Below are 14,605 nucleotides of genomic sequence, written 5' to 3'. Positions count from 1 at the left end.
GGTAGACCCAACAAAGACCGATCAATGGGAAATACTTGAAGAAGTATTCCCCGGTCATGTGGGAACCCACTCAGTAGAAGGTAAATACCTCGTCCTACAACCTGTTGTTACTACACTTAATCGTGGAAGAAAGAAAGCACATAAGCAAAAGGAAGTCATTGCATTACCAAAACGAACGACCATAAATGTTCACAACTAGGAAAAGTGAGGTGTAAAAAGAAGAGAAGGAAAATCATCCATACATATTAAGGGGCATTACACTTAGGCTTATCAGGCTCACCAGCCTCAAGGTTAAAATAGTCAGCCAACTAGAACCAACCAGCTTGGAGTTTGAAATCCAGTTGAGATAGTTGATGGGAGACTTCTAGTATGTCCCTTTGCCATACTTTAACACGGGGTTTAGAGTCTTGAAGAGCTTCATCCAACTGAGCAACTTCCCCAAAGAGTTCTTTAAACTCCCGAGCGCTGGACTCCATCAACTATTTCTCTTTCTATTTTTCCTCTCGCAGGCTATTGATCTGCTCAGCTAGGAAATTTATCTTGGCCTAAGAAGCTGTTGTAGCCTCCATCAGACGTTCCAGTTTAGGTTGAACAACATCTACTTTCTCAAAAGAAGCTTTGTGAATGTCAAGGAACTGCTAGGTTGAATCTAGAATGTTAATGTCTTTAGGAATAGAGCTTCCAATCCTGCTTAAATCCTTAAGATAGTCCCTGCAGATATGTTGCTTCATTGTTTTTAAGAGAAGGATCAGCCAAAATCTCATCCGCCATTTTCTCCAAATCAGTAGTCCACCCACTTCTCCAGAACTCTGTTGCAAACATATTGACTAAAGATTCATATAGAGCCTTCACATATTTAGCAACTGAGACAACTTGAGAGGATGTACCCAGGGCTGTTTTGGGAGGATGAGTTTTGGACGACCTGAGAAAGTTGAGGTGGGAGAGCATACCGCTAAAATCTGGGAGAACTAAAGGAGCCTTCCAAAAACAAAAAAGGAGGAGAATATAATGGTTTCCTATCATACACAAAAGAAAGCAGCAAGAAGCATGGGTTAAGCAAAACTTACTTCTTCAGAGGCCAGAGGAGATGGAGATGTAGGCAGAATGGGAACAAGAGGCAGACCGAAAACTTGACCTTTGCCTTTAAGAACATCAGAGACCACAGAAGTGTCAGCATGAGAATGCAAAGGCAGAGTTTGTAGATTTCTTAGAAGGAGAGTTAGAAATAAGCACTTTTGATTGCAACCATTTTGATGTTTTTGGGGATGACTTGATCGGATAAGCTTCAAATCGTTTACCTCATCTCGGCTTTTTAGGAGGCCTTTTCGTCTAGAAGATTGCACTTTGGAATGGTGGGTTTCTCAACGGTTTGAATGTCATCAAGGGAATCAGAAGATTCTTGGATAGTGCTAGCTAGAAGAGCAACTAGAGGAAACGAACACACATAAGGCAATCAAAGAGAGGCAAAAGTACCAATGGTCATAAGAAGAATACATACAATAAAATACCAAGAAAAGGACGATACTCGACTATGACCTCATGATTCTTCACAATGTGCCACTCCTGATTGGTGGCCAATAGACCCAAGAAAGTCACATGTTCAGTGGCTTTATAAGCATGAACATTCACCATGTCAGCAATGGCAAAAGGAGCATCTGAAAAAGGAGGTTTCTTTTCCAGTAAACATGCGAACTCATGACAAAAATGGTCATATTTTAGGAAATGGTCATGAGGAGACCTACTTATGTTCTCTAATCGTGCCATGAACTCATGAAGCTCAATAAGTTCTAAGTTTTTTATGGCTTTTCGATGTCTCTCCTTCATGGCTTGACAATCTGGACTATACTTGATATGGAAAGCCTTTTCATACTCTACGATGGAGTTATAAGAGGAATTACCTTTAGAAGATCAAAGACGGCACTTCTAGTCGCCTTGACTCTATAATTTAGAAAATGAGCCTACGTTAGAACTATTGCTATGAGTTGAAGTAGTAGACGCACGATCAGATGGGGTTACATTTAAATTCCTAGCATAATGGGATTGCCACCAAGACTGGAAATCACCGGTTTTAGAAGGGGCCAATCAGAATGGGACAAGATCAAATTCAGAGAGAACATAGGCTTTAATATTTATGATTCTTTGGATCACCTCCTCATCAAAAAGCTTCGGACGGTCTAGCTTCTTGTAAGACAGGGAGTAGTAACAATGATAAGGAACAAACCAGGTGAGACCAAACTGGCGCGCCACAAAATGAGGGTAATAACATTCTGCACCACACATATTGTTCTTGGAATGTTCTAGAGTGATTCTAAAGTGTAGGTCGTGGCTAGTTAGATAACTAGCCCATAAGTCAGGCACAGCCAAGGGTTCACAAATTGCAGAAATTAGCCACTCAGGCATGTTTTTAAGAGCATGAAAGGGAATGAAGCATTCATGTGGATGGTCAAATGGAAGGCTAGAGAAGAAGTTAAAATGCATTGCACAAGAAAGGGGAGGGGCCACTACTTATTCAAAAGAATAGCCCATGACTAGTGAAGTATTATGGACCTAGATAGAGTAGATCTCTAGAAAGTAAGCTCTAAGCCAAAATTGAAGAATCTAGAATGGTCCACCTCCATTAGTGAAATTCTCCTTAAGAACGACATTGTACCCACGGTATAATTGAGAAAGGACAAGAGAGGCTAGGTCCACAAGATGACGGTCAGCTATGGCATTGGCTAATTTCAAGAAAGCCTTTGAAATTTTCTCTACTCGTGAGCAGGTAAGGGAATGGCATAGCTATGTGAGCAAAAATGCTACGTACTCCTGATGAGAAACAGGGCCATCTTGCTTCCTATACATCGTTATGTAATTGGGGTAGGAGCAATTCCTATCAAATTCTAGACCGCAGTTATCAAGGAAAATGGTGGTGGCTCCATTGAACTCTTCGCCTACCGACTTTAAACCTAAGAGGGCTTCTATGTCCAAGAGAGTAAGACAAAGCATCCCATAAAGGAAATGGAAGGCGTTGGTCGAACGCAACTAGAAACAAATGGCTGCTTGAAGAAGAGGACGATCAGGAGGAATAAAATGCTTGGTCAATTGAATAGCATGATAAATCCCCAATGAATGCCATTAATCTGAATTAGAAATAGTCATTTGTTCTACCCATTCGCTCCAACCCTCCTGACGGCAAGGCTAGAAGTAATACCAAGCTTTAGGTTTGGCTTCATCTCTAATAGGATTGGACTTGTGAAAGAGGAGTTCCTCTTTTTTATGACACAAAAAATTCTTAACTGCGATGGGAGGAGAAGGCTGAATAGGACCAAGAGATAGAGAGGAATCATGAAATATGAGTACCTCAGGACGAACTGATTGAGCTCAAAGAGAATCCCTGGTCTATGCCAATTAGTCCTCCAAATATGGTTTGTCATGTGGAGGAGCAGAAGAACTCATGTCACCCTTGAATGCACAAAAAGGAAAGAGTGCGAAGAGAAGAAAGGGACGAGAAAATGAAGAAGAAAATGAATAGTGTTAGTGGGTACTATTCACTCCTTTAAAAGAAGATGGTACTCGCTGAAAATACGCTGATCAAGGGATGCGTGGCAACATGATATGGGCGAGAAAAAGGGCTGATTAACATATGTATGGACATAAGTAATAATTACTCAAATATTCAAATTTTGAAGAAAGGATTAAAACCGCCAAAAGCTTAAATCCAAGGCAAGTTGATCTCGAGAGAAGGCCTAAGAATATGGAGCATTTAGAGAGGCCATTGGGAAATAGCCTAGTAATATTCTGACCCCAAAGATGTTATCAAAGAGGCAGTTGTAAACCAAGGATCAACATAATACATACACACTTTCGGCCAGAGAGTGGTTTCGTAAGATGGATTATGAGGGGCAATTATTGGAACCAGAATTCAAAATACGCGAGTGGTGATGTGGTAGGGGTAATATGGGATATAAAAGGAGAACATGGGCTGACCGTCTCAGTCTATCACCCACATATAGTGTAACGCCAATGCATAGAGGCCGTAACGGCATGTCTATGACACTAGACATTAAGAGGACAAGTGTCAATGGCACATTGAAGATGCTACTTCATGGGAGAAGTGTGCGAGTGATATGAGGAATGGAGTCATTAATTTTTTAGGTATATAAAGGGAGAAAACTGACCAAGGAGAGGACAATCAACAAGAAATCAAACACAACTCAACTACAATATAAATCTTTTCATTTTATCCTTTTACTTTCCAATGTTTAGAATTAGAGATGGAGTAGAACTCTTACGTTCGCTTCTTTTGAATTTTCAATCCACATGGTCTATCCATTAGACTCTCATGACTTGTATTCAAGGCCCCTTGGGAGGAATATAACATGGTTTATTCCCTCATCTTTCAGAGATTTTGGTCGTTGAAAAGTCCTTGGATCAATCGGGGCAAGAGGAGAGCCCAAGTTGCTTGAACGAATTTAGATTCATTATTGAATCCGATCAGGAAGGATTCTGGCACGCCCACACACTCATTGATACGATCAAGTGATCGTAACATAGAGGAAGATTTTGTGCCACCACCCTCGTGGCCTAGAAATAGCACCCTGATCCAAGTCAGGCAATGGCTCGCTCCAGCTGTGCCACATCAGGGAACTCAATCTACTAGAAGGGTTTCCAGGTGACCTCATAAGCACAAGGAATAAATTCAGTGCAAGGTACAATGCAAGATAAAATGGAAAAATTTAGAAGCAAGAAAGACTCACCACCATTATGCCGTTCAGGAGAGAACGAGCGGTAGGCCCCCTTGGAAGGGGAGATCGACCCTTCAGAACACGGCTATCCCCCCATCTCTGCACCACTGGGAAAAAGAGCTCGTGACGGTAGCATAGATCCGGGAACATGAGCCCCAAGTGCTCAGAAATCCAAGGTCATTTTGGGGAATCAAGATAATAGGCCAGCAAAGGTTACACACTTAAGGAAAGAAAGAAAGTGTAGGAATAGAAGAATACATAAATGATGTACCCTGCACCAAAAATCCCACGATCCCCATAGGCTAAGTGGTCTAGGACCCGCAATAGATATGCATACGCCGCTCCACCCCAGTCATAGTCATCAATCTCCTCAATGTTCTGAAACAACTAGGCCATGTAGATGTCGACCTTGCCTTGAAAGTTACTGAACAATCATTGTCCCACAACTTATAGAAGAAAGCAGTAGAAGAGTTGAAGGGTCTCGATAGGGTTCAAAAGTCCCTGAGAAGTAGCCCACCAACGATTATAGATGTCCGCCAGAGCAATCATAGATGTCTGCCAGAGCTATCATCTTTTGGGTAGGGGCAATCCTGATGCTAGTCAAATCTAGAAAATCATCCGACCCCAGAGACTCAGGTAAGGTGATAGGCCGATCACCGATGGAGACCCCGGTCAAGGCATAGAAGCAACAGGGAATGATTGTCAACTCACCAATAGGGAGGTGAAAGGAATGTATGCTCAACCACCACCACTCGATGACTACCTTCATTAGCTCTGTATCCATCTTCCTAGTCTCTAGATCAACCAAGCGACGTAGGCAGGTGTTGTTAATATGATGCCTCATCCCCGAGGTAAGAATCTAGAACCATTCCCTAACCCTATTTGGGAAACCGTATCACCCCAGGTCTGGGATAATGCCCTTAGGGGGCACCTAAAAAAATAATGATAATAAAAAAATAAAAAAAATAGAAACATAAAAATGAAAAAATAAAAAAGTAAGGTTGAATGACTTACCCACGTATCCCAGGCTGACTTACAAATGTGCCTCTGTGCCCTAGAGCATATGCCCCATGTACTAGAAAGCCAACCCCTATACCCCCTCAGCTGATGGATGGTGACTGAATATCCCCCTCAAAATACCACCTTTGTGGGTCCTCTTCCTCCCTCTCTCAGCCATGACTCAAATTACAATCAATAAAAACCCTAAAAAAAGCTTTAAGAACTCAGAAATATTTTGCTAAAAGCGACAATTGAAATAAGTCAATGGAGAGGGGACACTCCTTTATAGAAGGACCCATTTTTTGTGACCCCGTGAATAGTTTGCAGCCCTGCAAGCTTGGCAGTCCCACAGAAAAGCTTGTGGCCTTGCGAACAACTCATGGCCCTGTGAAGAAAGAATATTCCATCTACCATGGGTCCGAAGATCGTCCCATGAGATCTTTGAGTGATTCGCATCATGACCTCACACTATCATCGACTGGGCTGTCATGGAGGGAATAATCCTTGCCCCCAATTTCAAAATTTGAAATTCAAAAATTAAACATCAATTTCAAAATTTAAAAATTACAATTTGGTTGCTCGGCCCCATGCAACTGAAGGCCATTGCATCGGTCCCATACGACCCAAGCCTATTGCATCAGCCCCATGCGGCCTAAATCTGTTGAACTGGTCCCAACTAGCCAAAACCAAGATATTTTCGGTCCTCTAGTCCCAAGGAGATTTTGCCTTTAAATCCTTGAGTCTACATGTGGACAAAAAATGCAGGGGAGGAGAGAAAACCAACAATCATATCACAGCAACAACAATAAGAATCAACATAAATAAACCTGATGAGGAAAAATATGTCCCCTTCCTCAGCACTGCTGAAGTGTGTATGCAAACCTGAACAGAAGACTAACCCACCTCCTCGGCCTCTCCTCGTGCTGAGCAGCCACCTCGGCCTCTTCTCATGCCAACCAGTCACCTCGGCTCGGTCCACCTATCAAGCATAGCCAAATAAGGCACCCAGAAACATGCACACAACCACTCCTACATTCAAGGGACGTGATCCCTGATCACGGGGGTAGGACTCTATCCACTACACATCATCAGAGGCATCCACTGCTCTCATGACTTGCACCTCCGAGATCAACGGGGAATATCCCCAGAACATGCCCCAGAACCCAGAATATTCCTAGAATCACAGAGCCACTCCCTCAAGGACTCTACGCCTAAATAGGACTCTCCACAAATGCCCCTCCTTCTCTCTCCATCAGCAGCCTATAAATACCAAGGTAAGCCTCCAACATAGGGGATCAATCACTTCTTTTGACTGAAAAAGCTCTCTTGAGCATTTGCTGTGGAAAGATCTGACTTAGGCATCGGAGAGTCCCCTCTTAGGTCATCCCAGCTCTCCCCTGTCTTCTCTTCTGTGCAGGTCGGCTGGAGCATCAGGAACTACAGGGAAGATCACCCAGTCAATTTTATCGCATCAAATTGGTGCCGTCCGTGGTAATGACATTAGCAAGCTACAACACCAACATCTCATAGAGCGAGGATGAGCAAACCATCGAACTATTCGCGACAATAGTCAAAGAATCAACTGTGGCCTATTCCTGAACATCTGAACAAGGTTGTTGGCGTGATGATTACCCCAACGATAACAATGAGACTGAGCCGAGCAGAATGGGAAAATCATTCGTGAGGAAAGAAAGGCCGACCCGAATTGGTCGGTATTAGAAGATCTCATCCACTATGCAAGGATGAGTCAACCCCGATGGTCGGCAAAAGAAGACCTCATTCGCGAGGAAAGAAAGGCCGACCCAAACTGGTCGGTAAAAGAATATTACATCCACGTTGCAAGCCTGAGAACGGCTCGGAACTTCAAGACTTTACTCATTAAGGCATGCAAGCCGAGCCCCGGCTCGGCACCTCAAGCGCTTACGCACTAGGGCATGTAAGCCCAAGCCCCGGCTCGGCACTTCAAGACCTTATGCATTAAGGCATGTAAGCCCGAGCACGGCTCAGCACTTTAAGACCTTACGCATTAAGGCACGAAAGCCCTAGCATGGCTCGGCACTTCAAAACCTTATGCACTAAGGCACGCAAGCCTGAGTATGGCTTGGCACCTCAAGCCCTTACACACTAAGGAATGCAAGCCCGAGCACTGATCGGCACCTTAAGATCTTACTCATTAAGGCATGCAAGCCCGAGCCCCCGCTCGGGACCTCAAGCCCTTACGCACTAGGGCATGTAAGCCCAAGCCCTGGCTCAGCACTTTAAGACCTTACGCATTAAGAAATGCAAGCCTGAGCATTGGCTCGGCACCTCAAGCTCTTACACACTAGGGCATGTAAGCCCAAGCCTCGGCTCGGTACTTCAAGACCTTACACATTAAGGCATGCAAGCCCAAAAATGGCTTGGCACCTCAAGCCCTTACGCACTAATGCATGCAAGCCCAAGCACGGCTCGACACTTCAAGACCTTACGCATTAAGGCATGCAAGCCCGAGCACGGTTCAGCACTTCAAGACCTTATGCATTAAGGCATGTAAGTCCAACCATGGATCGACACCTCAAACCCTTACGCACTACGCATACAAGCCCGAGCACGGCTCGGCACCTCAAGCCCTTACGTACTAAGGCATGCAAGCCTGAGCCCCAGCTCGGCACCTCAAGGCCTTACTCACTAGGGCATGTAAGCCCAAGCCCCGGTTCAGCACTTCAAGACCTTAAGCATTAAGCCATGCAAGCCCGAGCATGGCTCAGCACCTCAAGACCTTACGCACTAAAGCATGCCCGAGCCCCGGCTCGACACTACAAAAGACCTTAACACAAGGCACCTCAAAAGCTCGAGCCCAAGCTCGACACTCTTTAAGATCAAGCCCAAGCTCAACATTCTCTAAGATCGAGCCCCAGCTCGGCACTGCCAAGACCAAACCCAGGTTTGGACCTCAAAATATCGAGCCCAAGCCCAGTACTCTCTAAGATTGAGCCCAAGCTCAACATCCTCTAAGACCGAGCCCTAGCTTGGCACTGCTAAGACCAAACCCAGGTTTGGCACCTCAAAATACCGAGCCCAAGCTCGACACCATCTAAGACTGAGCCCAAGCTCGGCATTCTCTAAGATCGAGCCCTAACTTGGCACAGCCAAGACCAAACCTAGGTTTGGCACCTTAAAAGACTGAGCCCAAGCTTGGCACCCTCTAAGACCTAGCCCAAGCTCGGCATTTTCTAAGATCGAGACCCAGCTCGACACCCCTATGGCTAGGCCCAGGCTTGGCACCTCAAGATCTCATAAACTAGACATGGAAGATCAATTCCAAGCTCAGCTAGGGAACAGAGCCACATTCAGATAGCTGTACTGGTCCTTATTCTTCCAACAATTACTCATTTCGAGTCAGCTCAAAGTACAAGAAAATAAAAAAAGAAGCACAAGAATGCTAAGAGATGAAGACATCAAAACAAATTTTTCATTCATCAAAAAAGGGGAAAAAGCCCTCAAAGTACATCACTCCCGAAGGAGACATCTACATAAAATATATATATATACAAGGCTAATCTCAGGGGGCTAATCCACGAGCCTGGCTCTTCACTTGGCTATCCTTCAAGTCGGGTCACCTCTTCACCAACATTGATCGAGCCGTCGAGCTGCACCGAAGTAGTAGGGGCGGGAATGCGCTACTCATAGTCTGTCATATTATAGCCTGGCATCTTACTCAGGATGAATCGGATGGCATCGCCCGAGCTGACCTGAAACAAAGCAATGGTAATGTCAACCAACCACTTCTGACAGGCCTAGGGCAGCCACCTCATTGGCCTCCAGCTCAACCCGGTGTTGCCTTTCCTGCTATCAAACCTACCTGCGAGCTCCTCCTCCTTCTTCTTACGAGGGTCTTGAGTCTCAGATAACTTATCCTAGAGAGCATCATTCTCCTTCATCAAGCTGTTGTTGGCATTGAGCTGCTTAGCAACCTCTTATTCTAGCTCTCCAGTTATCAACTTGACATCATTGGCACGGACCTCCTCAGATCGGGTCATTTTCTTCTCAACCTCCAGTTGGCCTATGATCTTGTCCGGCTCCCCATGAGGGTGCTTTGCCTCCTCCTCCACCTTTGAACAAGTGACAGCCACGTCCTTGAACCGTTGAGCAGCCTCGACTGAGAAAGTGAAGCAACGCTTTTCGCACCGAATAGACAATGTACGTCATACGAAAGTCGAGATCGAATTAAATGCTCTAGAAGATCTATCTGAACTGCTAGAGCAGGGGGCTAGTGATGAGGCAAAATATGTTCCCTTCCTCAGCACAGCTGAAGCATGTATGCAAACCTGAACAGAAGATTGACCCACCACCTCGACCTCTCCTCGTGCCGAGCAGCCACCTCAGCCTCTCCTCGTGCTGAGCAGCTACCTTGCCTCTTCTCATGCCAACCAGTCACCTTGGCTCGGTCCACCTATCACCTCGGCTCGGTACATCCAAATAAGGCACCCAGAAATGTGCACACATCATTCAAGGGACGTGATCCCTGATCATGGGGGTAGGACTCTATCCACTACATGTCATCAGACGCGTCCACCCCTCTCATGACTTGCACCTCCGAGATCAATGGAGAATATTCCCAGAACATACCCTGAAACCCAGAATATTTCTAGAATCATAGAGCCACTCCCCTTAAGGACTCTACGCCTAAACAAGACTCTCCACAAATGCCCCTCCTTCTCTCTCCGTTACCAGCCTGTGAATACCAAGGTAAGCCTCCATCATAGGGGATCGATCACTTCTTTTGATTGAAAAAGCTCAGCATCTACTGTGGAAAGATCTAACTTAGGCATCGGAGAGTCCCATGTCGGGTCAGCCCAGCTCTCCCCTGTCTTCTCTTCTGTGCAGGTCGGCTGGAGCATCAGGAACTGTAGGGAAGATGACCCGATCAATTTTTACTGCATCAAAACCAAATCATATCATATTGAAGGAGAAGAAGCAGAAACTAAGATCCCAGATGGGACAGATATAAATATGAGTAGAGAATGAAAACCAATAATATCAATAGCACAGAAGTCGTAGGTACCATTAATAAAGAATGTCAAATTTCACACTTAAGTCTGACATCAATATGTAGCAAATGGGCATCAACCAGATCATCGCAGGAAGAAACTAACCTCAATCTGATCACAGACATCATTTTGATGAAAAGTATCTGTAAAGATGTCACTGACAACAAACTCATCATGTCCCTCCCAACAATATAGAATTAATAACTGCTGAATCAGAAATCTGAATCAATCAAAGGCCTATAACCTTTGTGATCTAACACCACAGGATATCAAAAATACCGGACATATATACATGTACCACAACAATAGATCCGATCATATCCCCACAGAGAAGCATAAAGAGATTCAAACCTTCAAGAGATAGAAGAATTACAGAAATCTAGAAAAACAGAATCACTATGATAGGTTTAGAAACCAGAATTTCATATAAAACAGTAAATGGAGATCAGTAACTCAGCTGTAAATAAGAATCTGATCGAAGGGCAGATATACGGAGGGGAATAACTGTTCAGAATCTAAACCTGATTATAGGTGGTAATAACTTGCTAGAGTTTGGATACCTAGAGACTCCAAAAAAATAACCACAACTGATCTATCAGATCCAAATCAGTAAATAGAATGTTTCTAGAATTATAATCAGATTAACCACATTAGTAACTGAATTCAGACTGAAAAAATAGAAAAGTTTTTTGGTTCCAAGAAATGAAAATAGAAACCAAAACAGGAGCAGATATCTCAGAACAATGAAGTAACCATTAGCAAGAGACTGATTAGAACAGCAAGCCAAGAAAGTTATACCACAAGGCAGGAAATCCAGAATAGAGGAAAAATTCAGAATCAACAAATTAAGAGCTCGGATTTGTTCACAACCTTAGTTCGAAATCCCGGTTGAAATTATCGAGATTGTGCAAAATATTTTGGTTTCAAGCAAAGGTTGTAATCAAACTAGGTGTGACTCAATAGGAATGAGGGATTTCAACTGAGTTTGGGTACAAAAAAGTACATATAAAAGAACTAGTTTGGTCGAAATTTTGGTTTAGACTTGGTTTCGATTCAGTTTCAAGTGGTTTTTCTGTTTAGGGGGAAAAACTCCAAAAAATCTTAGATTTAGTATATATATATTTTTTTTGCTAAATCAACTACATTTGTTGGTGGATTAAAGTGTTGGGGACTACTGCAGCACATGTTTTATAACGACGATCTGTAGCATCTGTGCACGATTTGTGTAAGATTCAACTTAAAGGTGTAGCCTTTTTCTTCAAAGGTTTCAAGCCTTCCTGATACTCTATGTGGTACTAGCATAGAGTTGAAAGAACAGTTTTGCAGACTTGACTACTTATAACACATGCATACTTGTACTTGTAACACTTTGACATTGTGTAATATTAAATGGTTTTTCTTCATTCCAATTGCATATTTTAGTTGTTTTTATTGAATTTTGTGTGTTTAAATACTAAATTATGTGTAAAATAGGCTATATTTGAGAAAGTATATAGTAGGGTATGGGGTACACTACCAACCTAGGATGCAAAACCAAATACTATTTTGGTGTGATTTTTTACAATCTAAAAGGTTCTAGTGTGTTTAGAAATGCCTATTTGGGATTTCTTTAGAGTTCCGAATGAAAATATAGCCATTTGACCACCAAAATGGCCAAACAATTGCCAGCCAAAACATGCATAATCTCAATATAGAGTCTGATGAGAGGAAAACGTCCCCAAATATGTAATAAATCTAACCGACAGATGGGGCTCGGCAGACACAAACCAGAAAGGAACTTTGGTGGCTCTCAAAATGACCACGAGCCCTGTTGACCAGAGCCCTGTTGTGATTGAACTTTGTTAAACAGAATAATGAAGTGCCAATGAGACACATGCCAACTTTATTTATAATATGGAGGAGAACAATCTAGAATGGATACAAGACCAAAATTCCCCTATAAGACAATTCTACCCTTGGACCCATTTACAACTCTCCCCCTCAAGTTGGTGCATAGATATGGTTATATCCATGCCCAAAAACCTGGGCTAATTTCAACTTTTGGACAAAAGGCAACCCAGGTGACAACCACTAGTAATTTGTGGCTTTGCCGTGCTTAAATAGTAAAATATGCCAAGAGGTGGGGCCCACACACTGGAAACACCTTAGAAGGTCTCCATTCAACTTAAGTATCCATTTCCACACAAAGGGACCAATTCAACCTTCACCAGTGAACACCTCCAGTGAGTACATAGGCCAAAACTCGGTTATTTGGCCATGGGGCCCGGGCCCTTGCACCCGTGCACCTCAAACCACTTTCAATAGTTGGGACAATATATTGGGGAATAGATTAATGTATCTGGACACCCTAAGGTGGCCCCATTAGTGCCAAATGACGAATTAACCCGATAATGAGTGAAAACCCATTTTTTCTCCTTAATAGGCTTGAGTTAACTTAAGTGACTATAAATAGAGACTCTTTCCCATTTCTTTCATTCCTACCATGTTAAAAAGCAAGAGAAGAGGAAAAGAAGAAGAAGAAGAGGGGAGCAAAGGGAGCATCTACCCATTTAAGGTAAACCATCTCTCTCTCTCTCTTCCTTCTAGGAAGTTGTCTCTCTCTCTCTCTTCCATTTCAACTTTTTCTTAAGTTAGGAAAGAGAAACCCCAACTGATCCTCACCTCCCCACTCACTAAACCTACTAATTGGGAGGGAGATTTGATGTTGCAGACTTGATTTAGCAAGATCAATGGTTCCATTTGAACTTATGACTTTCTTTTAAGAAATCCCCACTTAAAATCCCAATTTGGGCAACAGAAAACCTAAAAATGAGGAAATTTCCTAAAACCCACCTTTCCACTTGTCAAGGCTACAAATTGGGAAAGGAGTTCAGTGTAGGAGACTTATCCTAATAAGATTGATGGATCAATTTGAGTCCATGAACCCTCCTTAGTGAAATCCCCAATTGGAGTAATTAAACCCTAGAAAGTGTGGGTTTTGCCCAAACCGTCTACACCCCACCATTCAAACAAAAAATTAGGTTGGAAAAAATGAAATTAAATACATGTATAGTGGATTGGGATGACTACATAAGCCATTGGTGGTCACCACATACACCCTCAATCTAAACCCCCAAATTTAGCTTAGTCGTGAATTGAACTTTGGGAAATTGGGTGCATTATGTAAACCCATCTTAACAAACCCATTGATTACACTTAATCTAAGTTAATTGAGGTGGATGAACATCCCCCACATATAAATTAGCCCTATAGTTATAAAAAACCCCCAAATTGAGAACAATTTCAAAGAAAAGGGAAATAGAAAATGAAGCTAGAACATGTGCCTAGGGTCTTATTTATCTATAGATGATTTAATTCTTAAAAATGTTATGTATCCTAGGAGGAGAACCAAGAAGTGACGAGACAATGCGACGCGAGGCCATCGGCTGTCCATCATCACCTAGGACTTGAGGTGAGGGGATTTTGTGTTACTTATAGAGTGTTTATAACATGTTACTCATGCATGTGTTTATGGTAATTGTATGTTAAATTAGTTTCCTGATTGAATAATGAATCATGGATATTGATGATATTATTATTTAAACATGATGTTTATGCTCATGGTCATGATGGATTGCATATGATAAACTTGTTCTATTTAGTGATATGATATTGCATAATGGTATGACGGTGTGTGTATGAGTATGACTATGATATGGAATGTGGCATGTTAGAATGCATTGGGTTAGGAGAATAACCACCCTGGTGCTACACCCCTTGCCAGTAGGGGAAAAGGTATTGGCTATCCTATAGCTCAAGGAACTGAAGGGGTTTTTGGACCTGACGGGGGCTTTAGGATGGGATTATTGATAA

The 14,605-nt window shown here is 42.9% G+C and overlaps 1 protein-coding gene across 1 annotated transcript; it reads right to left on the bottom strand.

Moving 5' to 3' along the window:
- Positions 1-252: 252 nt before the first annotated feature.
- Positions 253-1,824, bottom strand: LOC122069870. Its single transcript, XM_042633953.1, has 3 exons — positions 1,509-1,824; positions 1,068-1,360; positions 253-978 (listed from the first exon to the last, which is right to left on the bottom strand). The coding sequence occupies exons 1-3, from the start codon at positions 1,822-1,824 to the stop codon at positions 700-702; spliced, it is 888 nt and encodes a 295-aa protein (XP_042489887.1). The 3' UTR covers positions 253-699.
- Positions 1,825-14,605: the final 12,781 nt, after the last annotated feature.

Source organism: Macadamia integrifolia, unplaced genomic scaffold (assembly GCF_013358625.1).
Source record: "Macadamia integrifolia cultivar HAES 741 unplaced genomic scaffold, SCU_Mint_v3 scaffold746, whole genome shotgun sequence".
NCBI classification, from domain to species: Eukaryota; Viridiplantae; Streptophyta; class Magnoliopsida; order Proteales; family Proteaceae; genus Macadamia; species Macadamia integrifolia.
This window is presented reverse-complemented; position numbering and strand designations above follow the sequence as displayed.